The sequence below is a fragment of the Diospyros lotus genome, chromosome 15 (genome assembly GCF_014633365.1).
Source record: "Diospyros lotus cultivar Yz01 chromosome 15, ASM1463336v1, whole genome shotgun sequence".
NCBI classification, from domain to species: domain Eukaryota; kingdom Viridiplantae; phylum Streptophyta; class Magnoliopsida; order Ericales; family Ebenaceae; genus Diospyros; species Diospyros lotus.
The window spans coordinates 2,272,492-2,298,924 of NC_068352.1; the positions used below are offsets into that span (position 1 = coordinate 2,272,492).

At 37.9% G+C, this 26,433-nt stretch overlaps 1 protein-coding gene across 4 annotated transcripts in view; it reads right to left on the minus strand.

Annotated features, from left to right (window-relative positions):
- LOC127792411 (DNA mismatch repair protein MSH5) overlaps positions 1 to 19,987 on the minus strand; it is a 55,046-nt gene extending 35,059 nt beyond the window's left edge. For 2 of the 4 annotated variants that reach the window (XM_052322886.1, XM_052322889.1), the window contains exons 1-6: positions 19,851 to 19,987; positions 17,961 to 17,992; positions 10,342 to 10,436; positions 10,048 to 10,128; positions 9,902 to 9,971; positions 4,769 to 4,832 (exon numbers count right to left, since the gene is read on the minus strand). In XM_052322886.1, coding sequence (XP_052178846.1) covers positions 4,769 to 4,832; positions 9,902 to 9,971; positions 10,048 to 10,128; positions 10,342 to 10,436; positions 17,961 to 17,992; positions 19,851 to 19,886 — 378 coding nt within the window. In that variant the 5' untranslated portion in view covers positions 19,887 to 19,987. Of the gene's footprint in view, positions 1 to 4,768; positions 4,833 to 9,901; positions 9,972 to 10,047; positions 10,138 to 10,341; positions 10,437 to 17,960; positions 17,993 to 19,850 lie in introns of all 4 variants that reach the window. The other 2 variants (XM_052322887.1, XM_052322885.1) reach the window with 1 other exon arrangement.
- Between the last annotated feature and the right edge of the window lie 6,446 nt (positions 19,988 to 26,433).

A 26,433-nucleotide genomic window follows, 5' to 3' on the forward strand; every position in this document is an offset into this window, starting at 1 on the left:
CAAAATTCTCTTCAGGGGGAGACACGTGAAGTTGACGATAATTTTTGGGATGTTTCTATCCCACTCCCAAATGCAATTTGCCCTACTCAAGAACCAAATGTTTCTAATAATGGTCACTTAGGAGATTCTGGTTCTTTGGTGCCAAGTAAAGGAGTTTCTCATGCAGGGAGAGAAGTACTACAAATCAATCATCATGATCTAAATTCTGAGCTTCAGGTTTATACTAGGCAGAGATTTCATCAAAGGAACAAAGACGTAAATGTCAACTCTGCACAAAACCAATCTGAAAACCCGAGCAATGGCACTGTAAGTTCAAGAAATCATACTTCAACGTCTAGTTTGCTTCCTTCAATTGTACCCAATGGTTCCCCAGTTGATTCTTCAAATATTAACAATTATTCTCCTACTATTCCTGATCTTGATATTCTTATAGCAATTAGGAAAGGTGTTAGAAGTTGCACACAACATCCTATTGCTAAATATCTCTCTTACCATAGACTATCAAAAAATCATAAAGCCTTCACATCTAGGATTTCACACTTGTTTGTTCCAAGGAATATACAGGAAGCGTTGAATGATCCGAATTGGAAATTAGCAGTCACAGAAGAGATGAATGCTCTAAGGCGAAGTGGCACTTGGGAGATAGTCTACCTGCCCAAAGGCAAGAAAATAGTAGGATGTAAGTGGGTATTTACAATAAAATGTAAGGCTGATGGGAGTGTTGATAGGTACAAAACCAGACTAGTGGCTAAAGGCTTCACCCAAACTTATGGGATTGACTATCAGGAAACCTTTGCTCCTGTTGCTAAAATAAACTCTATCAGAGTCCTGTTGTCTCTTGCAATAAATTCAGATTGGCCTCTACACCAGCTTGATGTCAAAAATGCGTTTCTTAATGGTGATCTTGAAGAGGAGGTCTTCATGAGTTTGCCTCCAGGATTTGAAAAGAAATTTGGGAGCGACAAAGTATGTAGACTAAAGAAATCCCTGTACGGTCTCAAACAGTCACCGAGAGCATGGTTTGAACGCTTTGGAAAGGCAATTACCAGTTATGGCTTTCTTCAGAGTCAGGCAGATCACACTATATTTTATAAACACTCAAAAGATGGTAAAGTTGCAATTTTGATTGTTTATGTTAACAACATTATTTTAACTGGTGATGATGAGACAGAGTTAGCAGCCCTCAAGAAGAAACTTGCGAAGGAGTTCCAAATTAAAGACTTGGGAATTCTAAAATACTTTCTTGGAATGGAGTTTGCAAGATCCAAAGAAGGTATTTTTGTCAATCAGAGAAAATATGTACTTGATCTTCTTGGAGAGACAGGTTTACTTGGCTGCAGGATGTCGGAGACTCCCATTGAGCCTAATGTGAAACTACAAGCTACTAAAGCTGAAGAAGTGAAGAACAGGGAACAATATCAAAGACTTGTGGGCAAGTTAATTTACTTGTCTCATACGCGGCCTGATATTGCCTTTGCAATTAGTATGGCAAGTCAATTTATGCACTCACCAGGACCAGAGCATTTCGAGGTGGTCTACAGAATTCTAAGATATCTAAAAGGGACACCTGGCAAAGGGCTAATGTTCAAGAAACATGGTCACCTGCAAGTTGAGATCTACACTGATGCAGATTGGGCAGGAAGTATTGATGATAGAAGATCTACTTCAGGCTATTGTTCATTTGTTGGGGGAAACTTAGTCACCTGGCGAAGTAAAAAACAAAATGTGGTGGCTAGAAGTAGTGCAGAAACAGAGTTTAGAGCTGTTGCCCATGAAATTTGTGAGGGAATGTGGATCAAACGAATACTTGAAGAGCTGAAGTTTTCTCACCCTGTACCTATAAAAGTCTATTGTGACAACAAGGCTGCTATTTCTATAGCTCATAATCCAGTATTACATGACCGTACAAAACATATAGAGGTGGACAAACATTTCATTAAGGAGAAGATCGATGCTAGAATAATATGCATGCCATACCTTCCAACAACAGAACAAATTGCTGATGTTCTAACTAAGGGTCTACACAAGAAGCAATTTGATAAACTTATTGGCAAGTTGGCTATGGAAGACATCTACAAACCAGCTTGAGGGGGAGTGCTGGAATTGTGCTGAATCTAGCCTTGATCCTAGAATATTCTAGGATCAGTTGTCTATGTAAATATCATGTAAATATAGAGAGGTAATAATGGTAGGATGCTTACAATTATTTCTTTCCTTCTTTACTAGTAATCCTCTCCTTAAAAGATGATGTTGTACACAATTATTTTGTATCAATGAAGAGATTTCTAGGTCTGATTTCTAAGTTTTTGTGTAGTTTCTTTCTCAAGATCATCTTGCAGGATCCCGATTTCCTTTCCCCGATCAGTGTCATTTTCCTCCCTCCATTGTCAAAAGAAACCTCCATCCTATTGAAGTCAAAACTGATGGGGCTTACTCCCTTCATCCAGTTAACCCCCAACACCACATCACATCCCCTTAATTGTAGTAGCCTCAAATCCGCCTCAAATTTCTCTCCTTGCATCTCCTAAGTAAATCTGTGGCATGCTGATTTGCTAAGTACCCTACTGCCATTTGCGACTGTCACACTTAGGGGTTGAGTCCCTTGGAGCGGACATTTAAGCCTCTTAGTTGTCCTTTCATCAAGGAAGCTATGTGTGCTTCCACTATCAATTAGGATTAGTAAGCCATGATTCTTCATATTCCCTACTACCTTAATTATCTTGTTGTTGGTCACTCCCTTGAGTGCATGCAATGAAATTTCTCCATTCTCTTCTTATGATTCACCACTCTCCTCTACTTCCTCTTTTGACCCCTTAGCTTCATCCTCCTCTTCCCTTTCCAACAATAGAATTTGCCTTTTACATTGATGCCCGAAATGGTACTTATCCCCACATCTAAAACAGAAGCCAACCAATCTTCTTTGCTCTCTTAATTGCTCCCCATAAGGCACTATGCTGGGCCCTGCCCCCTGTTTCGTACTCCCTCCACTCTTGCCAACTTCTCGGCTAACATACTTGCCTCCCCCATTGGTTGGTCCCCCCAATAACCCCTTATGTTGTTGTCGCTGCTTTTTCATAAATGCTTCTACAATCATTTCTTGTAACCTTGCACTCTCAGCCGCTTGTTCTACTATTTGGAACATAATCATCTTTACCATTGGCCTTATGTCCTCACTAAGCCCACTCAAGAAGCTTGACATGAAATAAGCTTCAGTCAGGTGTGGGTTTTGTTGAGTCATATAGGATCTCAAATCCTCAAATCTCTTTAAGTACACTTCTACACTTCCAATTTGTCTTAGCTTGTTGAACTCCTCAATGGTGTCCACCCTATTCCTTTCTCCGAACCTTTCACATAGTTTGGTCACAAACTCTTCCCAAGTGAATTCATTCTGCACACTTACACACCCCTGGAACCAGGCATCAATAGCCTCATTAAAGTAGGCTATAGTGAGTGTTACTCGCTACCTCATTAGCACATTGTTCCACTCAAAGACCCTCTCTCCATCTAGGGCATGATGAACCCCTAGTGCTACCCATTAGGCGCACCATTCCTATCCTTACCCACCACTCCTTCCAAAATTTCTTCAAGGTCAGCCTCTATTTCTGCATTGGCACAGCCCCTATTTCCCTCATTTCTATCTTTAGGGGGAATTTATTCAGCCATCCTTACCTGGTTTTGTCGTGTGAATATTACCATAAATTGTTGCATGTCATCCCACAACCTAGCCATCGATCCATCTAGCCTCTGTTCCAAACCTTCCAAGGCCCCTTCCATCCTGCTATCCATTGCCCAGATCGCCTCTCGGTTTTGGGCTTCTCCAGCCTCCATCTGGCCCATCCTATTCTGGAGCTCGGTCATCGTCGAGCTAACCTGCTACAATTGCATTTCAAAATTCCTCATGCGGGTTCCGTCCGCCATCCTTGCTTCTACTAATATGCCTAGGATTGGTGCTCCAATACCAATTTGTCACAATCCCGAAAGTGACAATGTAAGCCGCCTTCTAATTCGATATGAATTAGGAAGGTTAGTAGGGATCTTAGGAGAAGACAAAGCAGGTGAGAGAGAGATTAGAGAGGAAAGAAAAGAGAAGAGAAAACAGAGAGAAGTTAACAGAGAAAGGGGACAGAATTCTTCTGATTTTTCATAGTCTTTATAAGTTGGGTCCAAAGGGTATATAAGCCTCTAGCATGGGTGCTGCCATAGCCAATAGACATGGCATGACTGATACATGTGTCCTTCAAGCGTCCAACTCTAAATAAATAGAAAAAAATAGGACATGTTTGAATGGGCACCAAGCATAAGTTCAGGAGTATTCATATTCGACATGGCATCAAACAAGGCATGGCCACCTCTTAGAAGTGTATGCTTCTCAGTACCCTTCATGGGAGACTATCTTTCGACATTATTTCAACTTTTAGCATTAGTTGCATGAAGATAAGAAGGTTAGGAAAAAAGGTATGCAGAGACAACAAAAGACATCCTAGACTACACACACATACAAGTCTGAAGAAGCTTTTTTGAGTTAAATTCTTATGCACATGTGAATCTAACTGCAGAAACACAAGCATGCACACATAGAAAGGCTGAAAGACGATAGGTTTAGGCCATCTTTGTAATGTAAATATCATGCGAGTTCAGATAGACTACTACTTGCACACAATTACAGAAGCATGACTTGGACATCACTTCCCTAACTTGGAAGTTCAATTCAAGATAGCAAAACTTGCATCATTGAACCAGAAGCTGTATGTGCAAGTCTGAAACTTACAAAACTAATTCTCTCCTTGATGTTCAATCCATCATCCATCCCTGTTACCCGAAGATATATCAATCTGTCAAATGAAAGAGTTAATTATAAAAGCAATAAGAGTGGAAATGGACCTTTCTTTTTCAGGAAAGGGGGGGGGGGGGGGGGGGGGGGGGATATAGAAGAGAATAGAATTATTAGTTTTAAAATGATAAAGCAACATTTGTGGAACAGCTGGTTTGTAAATATAAATGACCTATTACTAAAAAGATAGCTTAACTGGTTATTTGACATTCTTAACCATTGAACTGTAGTTTGAAGAATTAGTACCGATGGGTGGATGGCCATATGCAAGTATAGTGACTCAAACAGTAATAACTATTCCAAACAAAAATTCATAATGCATCAAAATAGATTTAATCTATGGGTACAAAGATATCATTAAGTTCATATCCAGATTTTGTCTGTGTACAAAAAGATGCTAGACCCATAGCTACTAGTTGATGACATAACTTCACCAACTATTGACAAGGTTACTCTTGATCTTCCATAACCAGCTAGTTCCTGGCAATAAGTAAATAAAACCTACATGAATAACAAATCTAAAGGATATCTTCGAGCATTGGCCCAATGCAGCCTGATTATGAGCAGGAACTAGCGCTACAGGGCAGTGCAAATACAGGCTGTGAGGCCCTGAAATTTTCAATTTAAGGAAAGTGATTTAAAAACAAATAAAAATAAAAAGATTTTATTTTATTTAACCGGGTCACAGTTGCCAGCCTAAATGGAAGCCCACTCCCATCTGGATGGCCCACAGGCCTTGTTCAAAGCCTAGACTGGCCACATGCAGCCCGTTAGGGCTGTGACCTTCCATTTAAGAAAGGGAAACCAAAGAGGGTTTAACCCTCATCCGGCCATACCTGAGTGTATACGCTGATATACACACCCATTAGTAAGCTGGGTTGCACATTTGTGGTGTTCATGGCTAAGGAGTACATTTTGGGTTCCATTGATATTAGTTTGGAGTTGCCATATAATATGAGTAGGTTATTTGAGAAATTTCAAGATATTATACCTAGTGAGCCTCCTAGTGACCCATGAGATATATTCAGCATGCCATTGATTTAGTTCAAGGGTCTCAATTACCTAATCTGTCAATTATAGGATGAACCCTGCAAAGTGTGCTGAGTTAAATAGGCAAGTAGATGAACTTTAGGCCAAGGGATTTGTTCATTATAACCCCAGTCCTTGTGTTGTACTTGCCCTCTTAACCCCCTAAGAAAGATAGATCTCGACAAATGTGTGTGGACAGCAAAGCTATCAACAAAATCGCCATTAAGTATAGGTTTCCCATTGTAAGGTTAGAGGATATGTTGGCCAATCCTAGTTGGTTGTCAAAAATAGACTTGCATAGTGGGTATCACAATATTTGCATAAAGTTGAAAGAGATGAGTGGAAAACTACCTTTAAGACCCAGGATGGACTTTGTGAATGGTTGGTTATCCCCTTTGGGTTGTCCAATCCTCCTAGTACTTTCATGAGGATTATTATACAAGTCCTAAAACCTTTCATAGGAAAGTTCTTGATTATCTACTTTGATCACATCTTGATTTTTAGCAAGTCTGAAGAAGAGCATCCAAGACAACTCAAACAAGTTTTCCTTACTCTTTTTTATTTTTTTTGGAAAGAAGGTTTGATTAGATTATATTAATGCATAAAAGCAAGGCCACTGGAAGCATTGATACGAACAACCCTACACAAAATGAACAATCTCCAAGAAAACCTGAACTAAACAGAGAAATAGATGCTAAAATCCAAACCCCAGCAACGACAGAAATCACTATCAAGCTACATCAAGAATTCAACACCCCCAAAGCCTGAACCGCACCTGTTGCCAGAAATAAGAAACAGAGTTCATTACCACGCTCCAGCAATATGAACAGATTCAACAGAAACAAATGGCAAAGTTTTCCTTACTTAAGTGTAGCAAAATTATATGTTAACCATAAGAAATGCTTTTTCTGCAGGCCCAAGTGCTTCTCTTAGGTTTCATTGTTTCTGCCCAAGATATACAGTTAACCTTGAGAAAGTTCAAGCTACTAAAAAGCGGCTTGAACCTAAGACTGTGTAAGATTCTCTTCATGGTTTGGCTACTTTTTAGTGGAGATTTATCATAGGATTTAGTACAATTATGGCTCCTATCACAAACTGTTTGAAGAAAGGAGAATTTCATTGGTATCATTCAACAGCTCAAGCCTTTAATGAGATCAAACAAAACATGACCATTGCACCGGCCTTAAGGCATCCTGATTTTAGTAAAATATTTTATGTTGTTTGTGATGCATCTGGTAGTGGTATTGGCGGTGTCTTTAGCCAGGAGGGTTAACTCATAGAATTCTTTAGGCACTGAATGAGGCCAAACAAAGGTATTCTGTTTATGATAAAGAATTCAACACTGTTGTCTAGCCTTTTCGTCATTGGAGGTATTATTTGTTGCCACAAGATTTTGTCCTATACTCTAATCATCAAGCACTTAGATATTTGTACCTAAAAGAAGTTGAATACCAGACATGTTAGGTGTTTTGAGTTCCTTAGCGAGTATACTTCTATCCTTGGGAATTGCTTTGGAGTGGATAACAAAGTTGTCAATGTTCTTAGCAAGATAGCACCCTTTTCAGGTGATAACCGAGAGATTATTGGTTTAGACATGGTGAAGGATGTTTATCCTACTTGTCCTAATTTTGGTATGAATTACCACGAGTTTAGTGAAGGTAATCCTTGATCTTTCATTGACTTTGTCATTCAAGAGGGTTATTTATTTAGGGGGACCAAGTTGTGCATGCCATGGACTTCATTTTATGACTTCCTAGTTTGGGAAATGCATGCATGTGGATTAGCAAGCTTGGGAAAGAAAAAACTATGGCACTACACATGGCACCTAGCTAAGCCTAAGAAGAATAACACTGGCTTGTACACTCCTCTTCCCATTCCACACACACCTTGGAGAGATGTGAACACGGATTTTGTCCTTGGATTGCCCAAGACTACTTGAAGGCATGACTCCATTTTTGTTATAGTGGATAGGTTCTCCAAGATGGCATATTTCCTTCCTTGTAGTAAAACAACCAATGCTTCACATGTGCCAACTTGTTCTTTCAAGAGATAGTTAAATTGCATGGTTTACCTTATTCCATTGTGTATGAAAGGACTGTCAAGGTTTCATTTATTTATTTATTTTTGAAACATGGAGAAAAGGGAATGTCAATTTTGTTAGTTTAAAAATCACTTCTAGTTTCCACCCCAAGACTGATGGCCAAACTAAAGTTGTTACCAAAGCTTGGAGATGTTTCATTGGTATTTGATTTTCTTATGTCCTTGGATTTTCTTATGTTCTTAGGGATTTTTCTGTTTTGGATTGGTATGATTGCTTTCTCTAGCATCTCTATCGTAATCCTAGAGGTCTTTCCCTTACCCAAGCATATCAAGATTGGGCTAGCCGAGATCAGCCCATCTAGATTGCCCCAGCCTGGGCTAGCCCGTATGGGCTTGACTGAGCTTGGATTAGCCCACCTAGGTTAACTGAGACAGCCCTGGCTTGGTGCCAAACCCAATCCACCAAGGCCTAAAAGCCCAGTTGGTCCAAGCTGACTGTCAATGCCTAGAGACCCACCAATAACTCGAACCATCCTGATTTGTAAGACCAGGGTTATTTCAACTTGTTTTGTCCATTCACATTAAAGTCCATTCATTGGGTCATGTCCCTTTTTGCATCATCAGGATTGTATAAGGCCATTTTGTTTCATCTCTGTTGGTATTGAAGATAGATTCTTGATGGTTTTTATTCTTATGTACAGAAGCACCTAACAAGCCTTTAGTAGGGTCTAGTTGACCCCGTATTTTTTCCACCGCACCATGAGTACTAGGATTATGTTATGTGGGAACATTTTTCCATCATGACTTAATATGGACATCCAACTTTCTATTTGTTTCAATTGTAGATTGTTGTTTGATTTCATTAATGTTTGTTGTTAATTGATGACATGGCTGCCACATAAACTCACAACTAGAAAGAAAGAGAGAACCACCAGCCATACAAACACTCAACAACGGTGGTCAGTATCTCTCAATGGTGGTGAATAACTATGTAGGTCATGTTTGATAATGTTGGAGATGGAGTTTTTGAAGGCAGCGGTGGTAAAGGCAGCTTTATAGGTGTGGATGGCAGGTTTTGGGAGGGTTATGGGGAAGAGCAAAGAGGGTTTTGGAGATGGGTGTAATGGCAGTCCACAATTGACACTAAAGAAAGTTCGAGTGTGGCTCTTGAAAAAATTAAAAGTTCGATCTAAAATTGAAAACACACTAAAGTTTTTTTTCTTTTTTCTTTTTTCTTTTTTTGTAATTTATCCTTTCTGTGTGTACATTTTGTTTATTCTTACGTCAATTGACATGATAATACATCACATGTTTGCACCATCTTTAGGTTATTCATTCTATTTATGTGACCATTTGGTTCAGATTTATTTATGGACTTTCCAGTCATTCATCTGATTGATGTTTCCATTGGCCATTTAGTTATTACAAGCTTGTGATCCCAAGTAGGCCCCCACCACATCCTCAAGACTCGTGTCATCCAAACACTAGAAAAGATCAATCACCTAACAAGGTCATAGGATACTTCCAAGTGAAAAAGATGGTTTCCCTCATTCATCAAGGAATGAAAAGAAACTATCATTTTCAAATTACAAAGATTAAGCATATGGAGAATTCATGCATGTTTCTAAACAATCAAATAGATCTGTACTACACGTTCACAATTAGAAGTTCACAAATGGATATGTTTTGAAGAAGAGACAAAAAGTGTTGAATATTTTATTCATGTGTTAGGTATATATACAACTCTACAAGGTACCACTTAGAAAAGCCAATAACTATATACAAGGTTAAGCATGTACAACACTATAAAACTACCAGTATAGTTTGCGGTTATGATCATTTCTTTGACTTTTCTTTAAATATTCTGGATCTTTTGGCAGATACATACCTCATAGAACTTGAAAAACACTTTTAACCCGCCTAATGTATACAAATGAACAAAGCCCAAACATACCAACAGAAGAGAAAGGGTAAGAACTGCCCTTTGCTTATGTTCTATACCTGTGCCATGCTTGCTCATAGCTGAATAATGAGCTTTTCATAAGCTTCACTGGAACCTCACATGTTCCATCTGCATCATTTCAAAGTGTAAACAATGCCCAAACAAGCTTATAATTTAACCCATCAAGCAGATACAAGCAGCATACCATGTCGTTGCAAAGCCACTAAAAGGGACTCTTCAGTTTTAGTGCTTGCATAAATGATCAAAGGCTTGGCTTGATATTTTACTGAAACAGCTTGATTCACAAGTATTTATAAGATGCATGAAAATAAACATGATGAGAGAACTATTAGATCCTATGAAAATGAAAATGAAAATGGAAATAAGAAAGGTAGAATAACAAGAAGAAATTCCAATTGAAAAAATACCAAATCAAAGTCCTCCATTTGAGGTCTTACGCAATGCAAAGCCAAATTTGCAAGATTTATGAAATTCATACCCATATCTATTAGAGGAAAATCCTGTCTGCCATCTTCCCAAACTTCCATCACATAGAGTTGGCGAACACTTGAATTGTAGTAAGAGATTCCAATTCTGTTAATAAAAGTTGTCAAAGCCTCAATCATTTATCATATGAAACCAGAGATCAATTTAGGAACAAAGAAACAAAAATGCATATCCTACATTTTATAACCAACTACATTGTCTTCCCAGTAGTGTTCGTTGGAGTTGGAACTCAGGCTCATTATGTTTCTTTTTTCTTTTTCCATGTGGGAATAGCCTCTTTGCAAAAAGAAAAGAAAAACAAAAGAAAGAAAGGGGAATTTTGCAAACAAAAAACAAGCCTCTCCTAACTCTCTCAAAGCAGGGAGCCTCATTTCATTGAGGACACCCTTTTTATGATCCCCATAATTTATTTGTAAACAAGCCCTTTTATTAGTCTGAAGAGTATATCAAACACTCACATATCATGAGTATCCAACATTTTGGGGGAAAGGGGAAGGAAGGATGCAGAGAAAGGGGAGGGAAGGAGATCTTTCTATGATCAACAAAACCAACAGTTGATAGCATATACCATACGCAGAAATAGTGTAGTCTATATGAATCCAAGTCAAGCAAAAATAAGAAAAGGAAATAAAGATGCACATGGCAGCTGATATTTAGCAGAAATTTTGTGCCTTCCTTAAATAGTACTTCCTCATTGCAGCAATACAAGGGCAAGGTAAAAAAAGAAGCCTTCAATACACGTCAGCTCGGTTGGTAAAACACTCATCCCTATTGGGGTTATGGGGCCCCAGCATTCCTTCTATGCGCTCGCAGTATTTGGTATCTCCCCGAGGCTTAACATCTCGACCCATTGGCACCCAAAGGGTGCGGCCCCTCAATACATGTCAGCTTGGTTGGTAAAACACTCATCCCTGTGTCACGGAAGGGGTCCTAGGACGGATACACTTTGTAGCTACAAGTCTTGGTTTATTTTTTGCTTACTTTCGTTATTTCCAATTACTGTAATTCTGTTAAATTCCTTGTTGTATTTGCCTTAGTCATATTAGCTGGAAGATTCCCCACGTGGAGGGAATTAGAATAGGACAAGAAGCGGTTATAACCGCATGGAGGAGGGAATCTGCTGTAGAAGCTCCCCACCGCCGAGTGCTATATATTCCCAACTGGTTAGAGTAAGAAGAATTAATGAGAATATCAGAATTGTTTCTCCTCTCTCATTCTTAACTCTCTCTCTCATTCTCGTTCTCTCCCTCCCTTGCTCTGTTCCGTTTTGTGTTAGTCGAATCCCACTCCTAACTCAATCTGAGCTAGGAGCAGTGGTCTTCACGGGGGTGCCATGACAATTTGGTATCAGAGCCACCTTTCCTTGGACAACCGAGAAGGAAGTCGGTAATGGCAAAAGGTACTCGTATGAAGAACCTGGAATCACAACTCCAACAGACCAGCTCGGCCACGACCGACTGTCAAAATCGGATCGACCAGCTGGAGTTAGGAGCTACCCATAACCATGAGGCTATCATGGCGTTGGACAGACGAATGGAGAACTCCATGGATTGAATGGAGCGGAGGCTGGAAGGGTCCATCGTCCGAGTGCAAGATGAATTGAGTGCTCAAATGCAATAGTTCATGGTTACGTTCGCCCGCCAGAACCCAATCAGGCTGTCTCTTGATTTTCCACTTCGAGAGCGCACAGAACCAATCCTATAGAGGAATGAAGTTAACGGGGAACGCGGCACCTCGGAGATCAGAGCGGACCCAGAAGAGGAGTTGACTGGATTGATGGACAGGGCTTGAGACAGGCCTATTAACCCTCACGCAGGATTTCCGATGCCTCAGATGGATATTCCCACCTTCGAGGGAATTAATCCTCGGTGGTGGCTAAGGAAGTGCGAAAGGATGTTTAAGTGGTATGGCATCCCTGAAGGGCAGAGAGTACCCCTGGCTACGGCTCATTTTAATGAAGTGGTGGATGCCTGGTATCAAGGAAGCCTTCCACAGGGTAGGATCTACACTTGGGGGGAATTCTCTGAGAAGGTGCAAGAGGTTCAAGGAAAGAAGTATGGAGGATGTTGTGGAGGAGTTTAACAAACTGAGGCAAATCGGAAGTGTGGAGAACTACCAAAGGCGCTTTGAGGAATTGAGATCTTTCATGATCCAGCACAATCCTCACCTCTCGGAGGCTTATTTTGTGTCAAGTTACTTAAGTGGCCTTAATGACGAGCTCAGACCAATGGTGAAGGTGTTGAGACCCCGATCAATTGAGCAAGCCTCCGAAAAAGCTAGGCTGCAGGAGATGGTGGTGGAAGCCTTAATGAGAAAGCAGAGACAGTAAACGAGGGGCATAGTTGGAGGGCCACCTAATGTTGCGGGAAGACACTCCAACCGGGATCAGGTGAGAGGAAGTAGTGGGGTGAGAGGGGTGGCAGGCCCCAACCCAACTTCTTTTGGAGAACAACTAAGGGAGCAAAGAAGGCTGGCGGGATTGTGTTTCCGGTGTGGAGAGAAGTATCATGTGAGCCATCAGTGCAAAAGGCAGATACTGTTGCTGGAAGATAATGAGGAGCCTGAACAAGCAGTAACAGAGGAAGAAGAGGAGGAGGAGGCTAAAGAGGATAATGGGGAGATATCCATCCATGCCTTGAAGGGGGTACCTAACAGTAAAATAATGAAGGTAGAAGGTCGAGTTAAGGGGAAAGGTCTGATGGTCTTAATTGACAGTGGGAGTACCCACAGTTTTTTAGATGAAGGCACGGCCAATAAGCTGGGGTGTCAGCTCACTGGGACGCCTCCTCTGAGTGTGATCGTGGCCAATGGCCAGCAAGTGATGAGTACATCAGCGTGCAATGGATTTCGCTGGGAGATGCAGGGCGAACCCTACGAAGCAGACCTCAGATTGTTACAACTGGGGGGATGTGACGTGGTGCTGGGGGTGGATTGGATGAAGGGAGTAAGTCCGATCAGTTTTGATTTTAATCGAATGGAGGTGTCATTTGAAAAGGAAGGAAGGAGAATGATACTGGCAGAAGGCAAGGAAACCGGAGCATACAAAATGATGACAGGAAGGAGGCTACAGAAGGTGCTCAAGGGGAAATGGAGTCAGCTAGCCAATCTATTCTCCATCATAACTTCGAAGGAAGTTCCAGGAGGGCATGGGAAGGCCTACCTAACGATCAGCTCAACTAGGGAGCCCTCTGACCAGGTAAATCACTTAGATTGCATTAATGAATTGTTAGCAGATTATGAGGACCTGTGCATGGAACCTAATTCCCTACCTCCCGCCAGACCATATGACCATACCATTCACCTAAAGCCGAACACTGAACCCATTAATGTAAGATCCTATTGGTACCCACCTCTCCAAAAGACTGAAATAGAGAAAATGGTTCGAGAAATGCTACAACAGTCCCTTATCAGGCCCAGCCAAAGCCCCTTTGCGTCACCCGTCCTATTAGTCAAAAAGAAAGATGGGTCATAGCGATTTTGTGTGGACTATCGCCAATTTAATGCCATAACCATTAAAGATAAGTTCCCTATACCCTTGGTGGAAGACCTCTTAGATGAACTTCACCACGCCAAAATCTTTTCAAAGCTTGACTTGCGTTCGGGGTATCACCAAATTAGGATGAGACCGGATGATGTACATAAGACAGCCTTTAGGACCCATCACGGACACTTTGAGTTCTTGGTAATGCCATTTGGGCTTACCAACGCCCCGGCCCCTTTTCAGTCCCTAATGAACCGGATATTTGAACCTTATCTTCGGAAATTTATTCTTATGTTCTTTGATGACATCTTAGTTTACAGTCCTTCCCTTAGCCAGCACCTAATTCACCTCAAAATCAGCTTGGAAATCCTCAAGTCTAACCAGCTTTTCATTAAAAAATCTAAGTGTGCATTTGGTCAAGGGCAAGTGGAGTATTTAGGGCACATTATATCCAAGGGAGGGGTTAGTACAGATCCAAAGAAGGTGGAGGCAATGGTGTCCTGGCCGAGGCCTCAGTCCATGAGAGCTTTGAGGGGATTCCTCGGCCTAATTGGATATTACTACGGTTTGTGAAAAATTATGGAATTATCAGCAAACCACTAACCGAACTACTTAAAAAGGGGAACTTCAGCTAGGAATCAGAGGCGGAGAGGGCTTTTGAGGAGCTTAAGAAAGCTATGAGCAGAGTGCCTGTGTTGGGGCTACCTGATTTTAGCAAGCCCTTTGTCTTGGAGACTGACGCATGTGGAACGGGAGTGGGGGCAATCCTGGTGCAAGAAGGGAGGCCCCTGGCTTTCTTGAGCCAAGCTTTAGGCTCGCAACATGTGGGGCTGAGTATATATGAGAAAGAGTTCATTGCGGTGCTAATGGCTGTTGATAAATGGAGGCACTACTTGGAAGCAGGGAGGTTTACGATTAAAACGAATCATGAGAGTTTGAAGTTTTTACTACAACAAAAACTACAAACACAGTTGCAAAGGAAGGGCATGGCCAAATTAATGGGATTGGACTACTTGATACAATACCGAAAAGGGAAAGAAAATGTGGTTGCTGATGCATTATCAAGGTGTCATGAGGAGGGGAGTGTGGCAGCCATAACTACTGTGATCCCAGAATGGTGCCAACTAGGGGTGTTCAAAAAAACCGGTGCACCGCGGAAACCGGCCAAACCAAACCGAACCGAACCAAACCGATCCGATCAGTTTTTTTTTTGGCGGTCAAAAACGGTTTGGATTCTGTCCAAACCACATGGTTTGCGGTTTGGACAGTTTGCAATTTGGTTTTAAACCGAACCACCCAAGAAAATAATAAAAAAAATTATAAAAAAATTATTATTATAAAAATCTAATAATTGGCGGCCCATCCTATTTATTTTTTACACTATTTTGTCTTTATTTTTTGCTCCTATTTATTTACATTTAATTGTCTTTATTTACCAATATTTGTGTCTTTATTTACCATTTTTAAATATCTTTTTTAGTGATTTTAAATAGCATTTCAAACCGCGGTTTGGCCGAACCCAAACTAGACCGCAGTCTTGTTTGGTTGAAAAACCGCACTAGCGATTTGGCGTGTTGAAAATGATTCAGACCGGCCAAACCGCACCGCGAACACCCCTAGTGCCAACAGGTAATCGAGAGTTATGAAGGGGATACAACAGTGAAGGAGTTGCTGGAAAAGTTGGCCATAGGATCAGAAGGAGTTGAAGGATATACGCTGGTGGATGGAATGTTAAGGCATCAGGGCAGGATTGTCATTGGAAACAAAGAAGATCTCAAGAAGAAAATCCTGCAGTCATTACATGAATCTCCTTTGGGAGGGCACTCGGGCATCCAAAATACTTACCTCCGGGTGAAACAACTCTTCCATTAGCCCGGGCTGAGAGCTGAGGTAAGAAGGTTTGTGTTGGGTTGTGACATTTGTAGGAGGTGTAAGGCTGAGAATGTGGCCTATCTGGGGCTACTACAACTGCTCTCAGTGCCCGAGCAAGCTTGGTCTAGCATCTCTATGGATTTCGTTGAGGGCCTGCCCAGATCTGAGGGGAAAGATAGTATTATGGTGGTGGTTGATCGATTCACGAAATTTGCTCATTTTATAGGGTTAGCCCACCCTTATACCAAGAAGTGGCCAGAATTTTCATGGATCAGGTGGCAGCCTTGCATGGGGTTCCCACTACTATTATCTCCGACCGAGACAAGGTTTTTACAAGCGCCCTATGGAAAGAACTTATGAAGGCATTGGGTGTTAAGCTAAACATGTCTTCAGCCTATCATCCTCAGACGGATAGCAACACTGAACGGGTCAACTAAGGTTTGGAGAATTATTTAAGGTGCATCTACATCTTGCAGCCCAAGAGTTGGCACAGGTGGCTGTCTTTAGCCCAATGGTGGTACAACTCCAGCCAACACTCCTCCCTAAAGGTGTCTCCCTTCGAGGCTCTCTTCAGTTATAAGCCTCCTTTACTACCAACTTCAGGAGAACATTCCACTGCGGCCTCAGTGGAAGAGTACTTGCAGCATAGAAGAGAGGTATTGCAGCAGCTCAAACAAGAACTGGTCGCGGCTCAAAACAGAATGAAGCAAGCTACAGATAAGAAGAGAAGTGATAGGGAATTTGAAGTCGAGGAAAAAGTCTACTTGAGGTTAAGGAGGCACCACCTCAAGGCTATCACTAAAAAGCGGGTCTCAAAGCTTGCCCCTAGATATTTTGGCCCTTTTCCCATATTGGAAAGGATAGGAAAGGTGGCCTATCGACTGCAACTTCCAAAGGGAACTCGAATCCACCCAGTTTTCCATGTCTCCCTGTTAAAGGCAGCCGTAGGGACCGAGCAAGTGAATCCCGCGATGCCCAATCTTTCTGAGGGAGAGGATAACCTGGAAGAACCGGAAGCTATTTTGGATAGGCAAGTAATTCACAATCAAGGGGTTCCACTCATTCAAGTATTGGTGAAATGGCAGGGGGGTGCAGCAGGAAGCGAGACTTGAGAATACTTGCCTAGCTTGCTTACACGATTTCCCAGAGCTGCCAGTCTTCTCGACATTTCTTGAGGACAAGAAAGCTCTAAGGAGGGGGGAATTGTCACAAAAGGGGTCCTAGGATGGATACACTTTGTAGCTACGAGTCTTGGTTTATTTTTTGCTTACTTTCATTATTTCCAATTGCTGTAATTCTGTTAAATTCCTTGTTGTATTTGCCTTAGTCATATTAGCTGGAAGATTCCCCACGTGGAGGGAATTAGAATAGGACAAGAAGCGGTTATAACCACATGGAGGAGGGAATCTGCTGTAGTAGCTCCCCACCGCCGAGTGCTATATATTCCCAGCTGGTTAGAGTAAGAAGAATTAATGAGAATATCATAATTGTTTCTCCTCTCTCATTCTTAACTCTCTCTCTCATTCTCGTTCTCTCCCTTCCTTGCTCTGTTCCGTTTTGTGTTAGTCGAACCCCACTCCTAACTCAATCCGAGCTAGGAGCAGTGGTCTTCACAGGGGTGCCGTGACACCCTGTTAGGGTAATGGGGCCCCAGCATTCCTTCTATGCGCTCGCGGTATTTGGTAACTCCCCAAGGCTTAACATCCCAACCCATTGGCACCCAAAGGGTGCAACCCCTCACGTCCGCCTCCCACTTAGTGTGGGGTTCTGAGCTAGCAGACATTATGGAAATAAAGTTGCGCCTCAGCTAACAATTTAAACTTTTGGCCTAGCAGTAAGCACTTGATCTTGGGGTTCTACAATCCCCTATGCTTACCATTTTTCACATGAACTTTTGAATAAGTGCATTAGAATATAAAATTCCAGAATGTGAAAAATAGAATGCAATAATCCATGAACATGAAAGAGAGAAATTTCAATCTACAAGACACACATAAATATTGTTGCTGCTTTATTTGTTCTCACAAGATCATTATTAACATTTTAGGTATCATTTTTCTGTTGAATTGAAAATCAAATATAAAATTATAACTCAAGATATAGCAATTTTTGTACAATTTTTCATGATCCTCATCTCATCGTTGGAAACTAAATATAAGTCAACTTTTTCCAACATTAGTTTTCACACACAAAATTTGTGTACATTGGAAAGGAAGGAAACAAAAAAAGGAGGGGGAAAAAAGAAGGAAAAACCTTACCGCTGACTGTGTGCAATGCAAGCCATATAGACCTGCATGAATGGGAAACTCTATTATTATCATGAATAAAAGGTGGTGACAGGGAATGTACATAAGTCACATGTTATCTCACACACAATAAACTCAAAAGAGATGCAAAGATCAACTACTGTGTCGTGTACCTAGGGTTTGGATTGGAATCGGAGGGATCCGAGTGAATTAAGACTAATAACATAACTGGATTGAGGGAGAATTAGACAGCAGGAAGGAGATTATAAACAGGAATGAGGGAGAGTTGCAGAAGAACAGAGAGGAGGAGAGAAATTAGCAGAAGAGGAGGGAGAAATTAGAGAGAATTCGTAAGAGGGAATTTGAGACAATTCAATATCAATTCAAAGCATACATTCTCATCCTCAGTTGTGGCTTATATATAGTCTAACAGTCTCCCATATGCACCCATGTGCAATACAAACGGTAAGCCTAACTGCCTATAGCTAAGGGCAATTATCTATAACAGAAAAGAAGGAAAATTATAATTATTGTGTAATGCATGTGAGCTAACTACTATTATAATGACAATTATAGCTTTGGGGATCCTTGGGGTTGTGACATACTGGAAATGATTTTTAAAATGTTGCAACTCAAAAAAGTTAAATGAAGGAAATAATATGACAAACTTTGAAATTGCAGTTCTCAATAGCTGCTTGGGATATTGAGAAATACAATCTATGGCATGTATTTCTCAATAGTCTACATGCCAGTCACTTATTCAACAAAATAAACCTTTTGTTCCTCCTGATTAAACTAAAAGTAATTTTTGGAGCTTTATTTTAGGAATTCCCATGAAAATAAGCCAAAATTTTTACAAACTAACGTGTAGTTCCATGATATAATTACGCATGATACTTTGGGTTTCCCTTTCAACATCTCCCTTTCGTTTCAGTAATAAAGAAATCATTTTAAACTGCCAAAAGTTCTATATAAAACACATGCTAAACAAACAAGAAAAGAAAAGCAAAAAGAATAATATAAATATATATGCACATATATAAGGTGAGAGAGATCAGTACTGCATCTGAAGTTGCCTGTTGCAACCATGATGAAATGACAAGGATAAACGTTCCTGTTTTCTTTCTTTTTTTCTTGTTAGTGTCTATGCCAACATTGCAAGAGCCTAGATTCAAACATCCATCAAAAGTGCTGAGAGATTCCAGGTCAGAACATAGTCTTTTTGAGCCAGAACGAGTAGCCTAATCCACAACTGCGCACAGATCGATTTGGTTGCCGAAACAATTATAGGAAATAGAAAGATAACTAATTGATTTTTTCTTTCCTTCGTTCTTTTCTTCTTGAAAATACCAAAATCTACAATCACCAAATAAATCCATACTCTCTTCTCCCTACGTTCCTTCATTTTCTCAGCAGCCAAGTTAACAATAACAAAGCATCCAAGCAAGACTCAAACAGCAATGCATAGACTGAAACTAACAAAATCTGTAGAATTGGAACGGTTTTCCTGAACTCAAGTTAGATATCGGATTTGATTACACCAAACATGACCTATGCATAAATGTGGAATGCTTCTCGCATTCGAGTCAAAAAACAGACGAACTAACAAAAACCAAAACCTACAATCACCGAATAAGTCCGTGCTTGCTCTTCTTTAACTTCCACCATTTCCTTAGCAGCCAAATTAAAAACAGCCAAACCATGCAAGCAAGAATCAAACAGCAATACTTGGATTGGAACTAATAAAATCTGTAGAATCGGAAGGGATTCCCTGAATGGAAGTTAGAAATTGGATTTGATTACACCAAAGATGAGCTACTATAAATCCGGAATGCTTGTTGCGTTAGAGAGAAATCAGAGTAATAAAACAGAGGAAACTGAAGCAACTTTCAGGAAACCGACCTGAGATTCCACTTCTGTTTCGCCGACTTGCTCCATTTTCCTGTAATCAAACCTTCAAACAGAATGATTTCTCTAGATCCAAACTACATAAACATACATATAATGGGAGAGAAAGGGCTGGGGAATGCGCTTGCCCGTCCGCTAAAGAAACCAGCTGGCGGTTTAGTGACATACATACACATACGTGTATATTCATGATTATACGTAAATATCATGTATATGTGGCAAAAGGCATAAAAATGACCCCAATTTTGGTCTTTTACCCATTTGGTCCCTCCAACTTTAAGTGGACATATTGTGTGTCTGAACTTTTAATTTTGAAATAATCATACACTTCATTTGACGACGTATTATGTGTGACTTACACACATTCTAACATGAACCTATTCATTAACCGAATCAATGAGAGAGTGGTTTGTGTAATGAGGTGGAAGGATTATCGTATGACGGACCTAAGTCTCAACATTGCAAAAGAAGAGACGAGACCGACAGTAAAGGATGTTGTAAAGGTCGGAGCCGATGACCCGACCTTCTAAACAAGAAAGGTGAAGACGAGGACGAAGACCGCCCTGACAATACTCAATACCGTTAATTCACAACTCTATTTACTCCATGTCATCATCAATTCACAAACACAAATGAGGTTCAGTTGCCATCAATTCAATAACACAAATCAACATTTTCATGCTCAATGCCACCATCGATTAACAAACACAAACTTGGTTAAGACATTATCGTGGTAGATTTAACCTCAAACAAGGTGAGTCGATGACGAGAAATGCGAGACCATGGTTGGTTGGTGGAAAGAAATGTGAAAAGTCGGTCGACGGCAAGGAATATGAGAAGTCGATTGGCAGCAGAAGTTAAATTTACTCAAAAATATAAGTATAAGTGCGTAACGAAACAACGAAAAATTTAAGTTGCCAAACAAAAAAACATTAAAGTACAAGTACAAAATTGATTTAATAATGTAAGTACATAAATATAATTAAAATAACAACAAAATTTGAGTGACCACACCAAACAAACAAAAAAAAAAGGTAAAAATACAAAGCCAAAAATATGGATTTGGCCCATAAATATTATTATATGTTAGCGGTAACGTTATATTTGTAAATATATTTTAAAATATTTGTAAATGTTGCCACCTCTTAATAGTAAGGTTATATTTGTAAATATATTTAAAAATATTACATGATTATTAATAAGTTTAACAAAATAAATTTTATCACCTGTTAGTGATAAGATTATATTTGTAGATATATTCAAAAATATTTGTAAATGTTGTCGAGAGGGTTTTATTTATAAATATGTTTAAAAAATATTACATCTTAACAAATTAAATGCTGTCACCTCCTAGTGATAAGATACTATTTGTAAATATATTTAAAAAATATTTATAAATGTTGTCACCTTTTAATGATAAGATTATATTTATATATTAGTAAATTATGTCTTTGATATAAACTGGTTACTATACTTCAGTTCTTGTCACCGTAATTATTAAACTTCTATTTATATTCAAATGCAGTTATTTTTTTTATTTTTCATTCAATTCTATTAGTGAATATTGGGGTATTATATATTAAGTTAATTATATATTAAGTTAATTATACCGTAGAATAATTTGAAAATTTATATTAATATATATCATGTTAACTATCGTTAATAAAATTAAACAAAACATCAAAAGATGAATAAAATTTTAATATGACTCAAATTTCAGTGATTCAAGTGACAAAAATTAAATTGTAATAATTAGTATATCATAAAATACAAAATTCAGAAACAAGTGTTGTAATTTAGAGTGAGTTTAATCTTATCATTAATATGTGATGGCATTTGATTAGTTTAGGACATTATTGTTTTTTTTTTTTTGTGGGCGGTGTATTTGAAGTATAACATCTCAAGTGTTCTCCAATACGTATACTATCTCAAACTAATATTTTTGAAATGACTATGTTATTGGTATTCTTTGAACTACATAATGCATCATAAATGATAAAAATATTCATTGCGTCTTATTGTTTTGAGTGAAGGGTATTTTAGTAATACACTTCACCACCTCATCACCTCGCCTCATAGCCTTAGGTGAGAGATTTTTTAGATATTTTAACTACATTATTATGTAGTTCAAAGTGTAAGATATGATGTATCAATAGTATTTTTTATTTTGAAATAAATAAACTTTATCTTTTATCAAGATATATTATGTGAAGAATCATACTATTAGTACCCCTTAGGTTACACCTTAGGCTACACAAGGTATCATAAATGACAAAAATATATTTCGCACATCACTGCCTCACCTCATTGTCTCGCACCGCCTCACCATCTTGGGTGAGAAATATTTTAGTCATGCAGCTCACTACCTCACAGCATTTTACTGTCTCATCTCATCGCATTAGGTGATGGGTATTTTAAATATTTTAATTATATTACGTAATCTAAGATATAAACTATGATGTACCAATAATATTTTTTTGCGTTTGAATAACTTTTCAAGTGACACTGAGTGATCAGCAATGGGAATGTGAAGAAGATGAATAGTTGGTTGATTGTTTGTCTTCTCCAACAATTTGCTTGCAATAAGGTGGCAATGGTCTACAGATACGATGATGTCTCAATGGTTGAATATCTTATATTTTTTATGAAATTGATGATAGTTAAAAGAAGTAGAATTGACAATTGTTAGATTTGGTTGAAAGGTTCTTGATAGATTTTGGAACTCGTCTATATTGATGGATTTTGGTCAACCTGGATTAAAATTTTTAATTTTTATTTTATTTTTAAATTATAGTTGAATTAAATTTAATATAATTTAACTAAAATCAAAATTACGATGTTTTTATTTTAAATAAGCGCCATTAACTCTTTATTTGGACGGAATGGGTGTGGGCACAAAGAAATGAAAGCACATAAAACTTTTAATATCAATTTTAAATTATAGGATATGTCCTTAAAACGGGTCAAACCACACTAAATGTTTATATAATGGCTTATGTCAAGATCCAGATTTATTAGATTCATTATAAATAAATCTAATAAATTAAAACTAAATATTTAATATATCTAGTTCATATCTAAGTCCATTTGCATTCCAATAAATAAGGCATCTGTCACGGCCAGTAAATACCAATCAAGAAAAAGAAACCAATGAGGTACAGAGAAGAATGGGCTGCCATGACGCGTTCTTGGTTAGGTGCCGTTTGGAAAACATTTTCCCAAATAACACCCAGCACCGCTGGTTGATAACATTATTATTATTATTTTTTAAATTCAAGGAATTTTCAAAAAATCATGTTATTTATACAAAGGTGGGTTAGAATCATTTACAAGGCAATAAAAATACTCATTTTACCCTTATAATAAATAATCCAATACCATCTCTCTATCCCTCTGTCTCATTCTCGCTTTTTCTCTCGCACCGTCAACCTAGTGGCAAGACGAGAGGAGGCGACGAGGCGACAGAGGTTGCAGCGGTGAGAGAAGGCGAGGCTGAAAATGACGGCAGGTGATCGGTTGTAGCGACGAGGGAAGGGGGGAGAGAGGGAGAAGAGGATGAACAAATATCGTGATATATCACCTCTATAAAGCATTTTGTAGGAATGCTTCCGTACAAATAGCATTCACCAATTTCAAAACACAATTAATCTTTAGGGTGCTCCTCTTTTCTCCAAAACCCACTATCAGCCTTGCCTTAGCCTATGATATATTGTCAGGTAAATTATAGGCTAAAATTTGAAAATTTCACCATCTCAAAATATATATAAATTATTACAGTTCGCACAAAAATAGATTCAAACTAAAGACGTGTGATAATCCAAGTTTCGAATATGTGCGTGTATCATCTCCAATATAGATTATGGAAATTAAAAATTGAAGGTATGATGTCACAAACGTGTTAAATATTATATAATAACTAATTGTGTGATTTTTGTATAATTTAGATATTTTCAACATTTTTGAATAAGTGTTTGAAAATAACAAATTATTCATATAATTAAGTTAATATAGTTAATGTGGAGAAAAGGTTTACCATTTTATGTTATTGCACTTTTTTAAGATTATATTTGATTGGAGGAAATAATTTTGAATGAAAGGAATTTTGATGTAATAAAATGATAAAAATAATTAGTTGATAAAAATGCAATTTTATATTATAAAAATTGAAAAATCTTATAAAAATAATATTTTTGAACGTTGAAGTTATACTATTTATATTTTATTCGAGACCTTTATTACAATATTTGTGAGATTATAAAAGTTTTTCAAAAAAGTTTTGGAGAGACAATCACCTCCGATTTCTAAAAGCCCATGTCTATTGGAGACATGTTCAATCCATCTCTTAGAGATGTCTTTTCCATCACCACGAGATATAATTTTTATTTTTAACCCAATATTTGGTTTAAGTATTTTAGATTTTTTTGGGATAGATTTTGTTTAACATCCCGCATTGAATGAAAAAAAATACCGAATTAATTTACTCTAATGGATCTATGCGAACTTCTCATGAGTCATCAATCGTTGAGCTACCATAACTAAAGCACGTTTAACTTGAGAGTTATTTATCTACATTCAACATAAAAGATATCCAACTAGTATTTTTTTTTTCTTACTATTCTCGATATATATATGTCGACGTTCAATTTTAGTTGACCGTGATTCGTTAGGCCAGTAGTGAATGAGTAAGTGTCAGATACATGGAGAAAAATAAAATAGAAATAACACAAATAATTTTCATGTGGTTCGGCCAGAACAATACTTATTCCATGACCGTAACCGTATCATGATTATTCTTTCACAGTGACAGTATCTGATTATTCATGTTGGTAATATTTTCTAATGGTATTTTCTCCCCCGATTTATAGCAAGGGGTCTTTACAACTTGCATAAGATATAAAAATATAAAAATGACATAATGGGGGACAAACAGTTATTATCATCTGCATAAAATCGGGAGTGAGATCCTCATTATGAGAAATATGGCTCACCTCAGATAAAGTGAGTGGGTTCCATACATTCGGCTGTATAGCAACTTTGTTGTCTATGCGAGCTGAAGGATTTTAGACCAATGAGCTTAATGGTTAGGCCACCGAATTGAGAACATTACTGGAAACTCGTTAGATATACTGTTGGGAGCTCGTTAGAAATCTTGTTAAGAGCTTGCTTGAAACTAGTTTGATTCCACGATCAGAGCTCGAATTTTAATAACGTATGAAGCTCGCCCTGGTGAGCTCACTTAGGCCTTTTGGACTTTAAGTGGTTGGACTGGCCTACTAGACTAGGTCTAGTCCAAGAGAAGTGGTACGAGAAATATATATAATAATATACTAATTTTTTTAGAGTTCCTTCTTAGACATAACATTGAGCTCTCAGGTATTACATTTTGTCAACATCAATTATAAATTAAAAGATAAATTGAATGGTAAGAAAAATACAAAATTAATAATTGATAAATATAAAATATAACAAAAAAATATCACAAAATACAAAATTTTAGAATTAACGATGTGACGTGATGGTATGGGTTTTATTTTTGACGGTAAGCCATGGGAATCGACGCGGTCTATTCATTCGCTGCATAATCGCGCTCAAATTGTCCCCGATCATTACATGTCAGCTTAAACTTACATCACTTCTTCTTTTCTATTTTCCAATTTCCATCCACTCTACAATGATGTGACGTGAGGCTTCTGCCACTCAACTAATCCCAAATTCAAACTAAAATAAGGATTTTAAAATCATTTTTAAATTTATATTCAAACAAAAATTGTTTTGAAATCGTTATTAAAAATTAATTAAATCACTACCAAATTTAATAATTACGAAATGTTCAACCCGCTTCATAATTACTCTTTCCCTCTTCTCAAGTAATATAATATTATTTATTATTATTTTTTTTATCTCAAACCATATTTATATCTTAATAAACTATTCTTATTATAAATATTTTGTGCGGTTTACTATTAATTGTTAATCAATTTATTTTATTAAAAATAGGTTAATAATATAGTTAATTATTTTATAAAAGACACATGTGATATTTTTATTATTGATAATAATCTAACTAATTGTTAATGAGATATGTGTATCGATTTTTTGAACTTAGGTGCGATTTAAGGCAAAGTACATATCATTATTTAATTAATTCATAATAAAAGAATTAATTAGATAAGTATTTTATTTACTATTAGATCTTTTATTCACTATTTCAAATAATAATTTTGAGTTAAATTTTTTTTATGTCTTATATATTGAATAATGCTAACGATTGCCTATTTAAAAAATAGTGAGAGGGAGATCTTATTATTTAAGATTAATCTTAATTTGAGATCTGAGTTCGTAACTATTATTCTAAATTAAATTAAATTATATAAAATTTTATTTAATAATAAATACACATATATTATCTTTCATCTATATTTGATATTCTATTAATTCATTATCTCCCGGTGAGTTAAATTTTCTATTAATTGATTGCCCAGAATTTTTCCTTTGATTTAGTAAAATAATAATGATAATAATTAACAATAATGATGATGGTTAAGTTGACTACTTGTATTTGGTAATAACGCGGAAG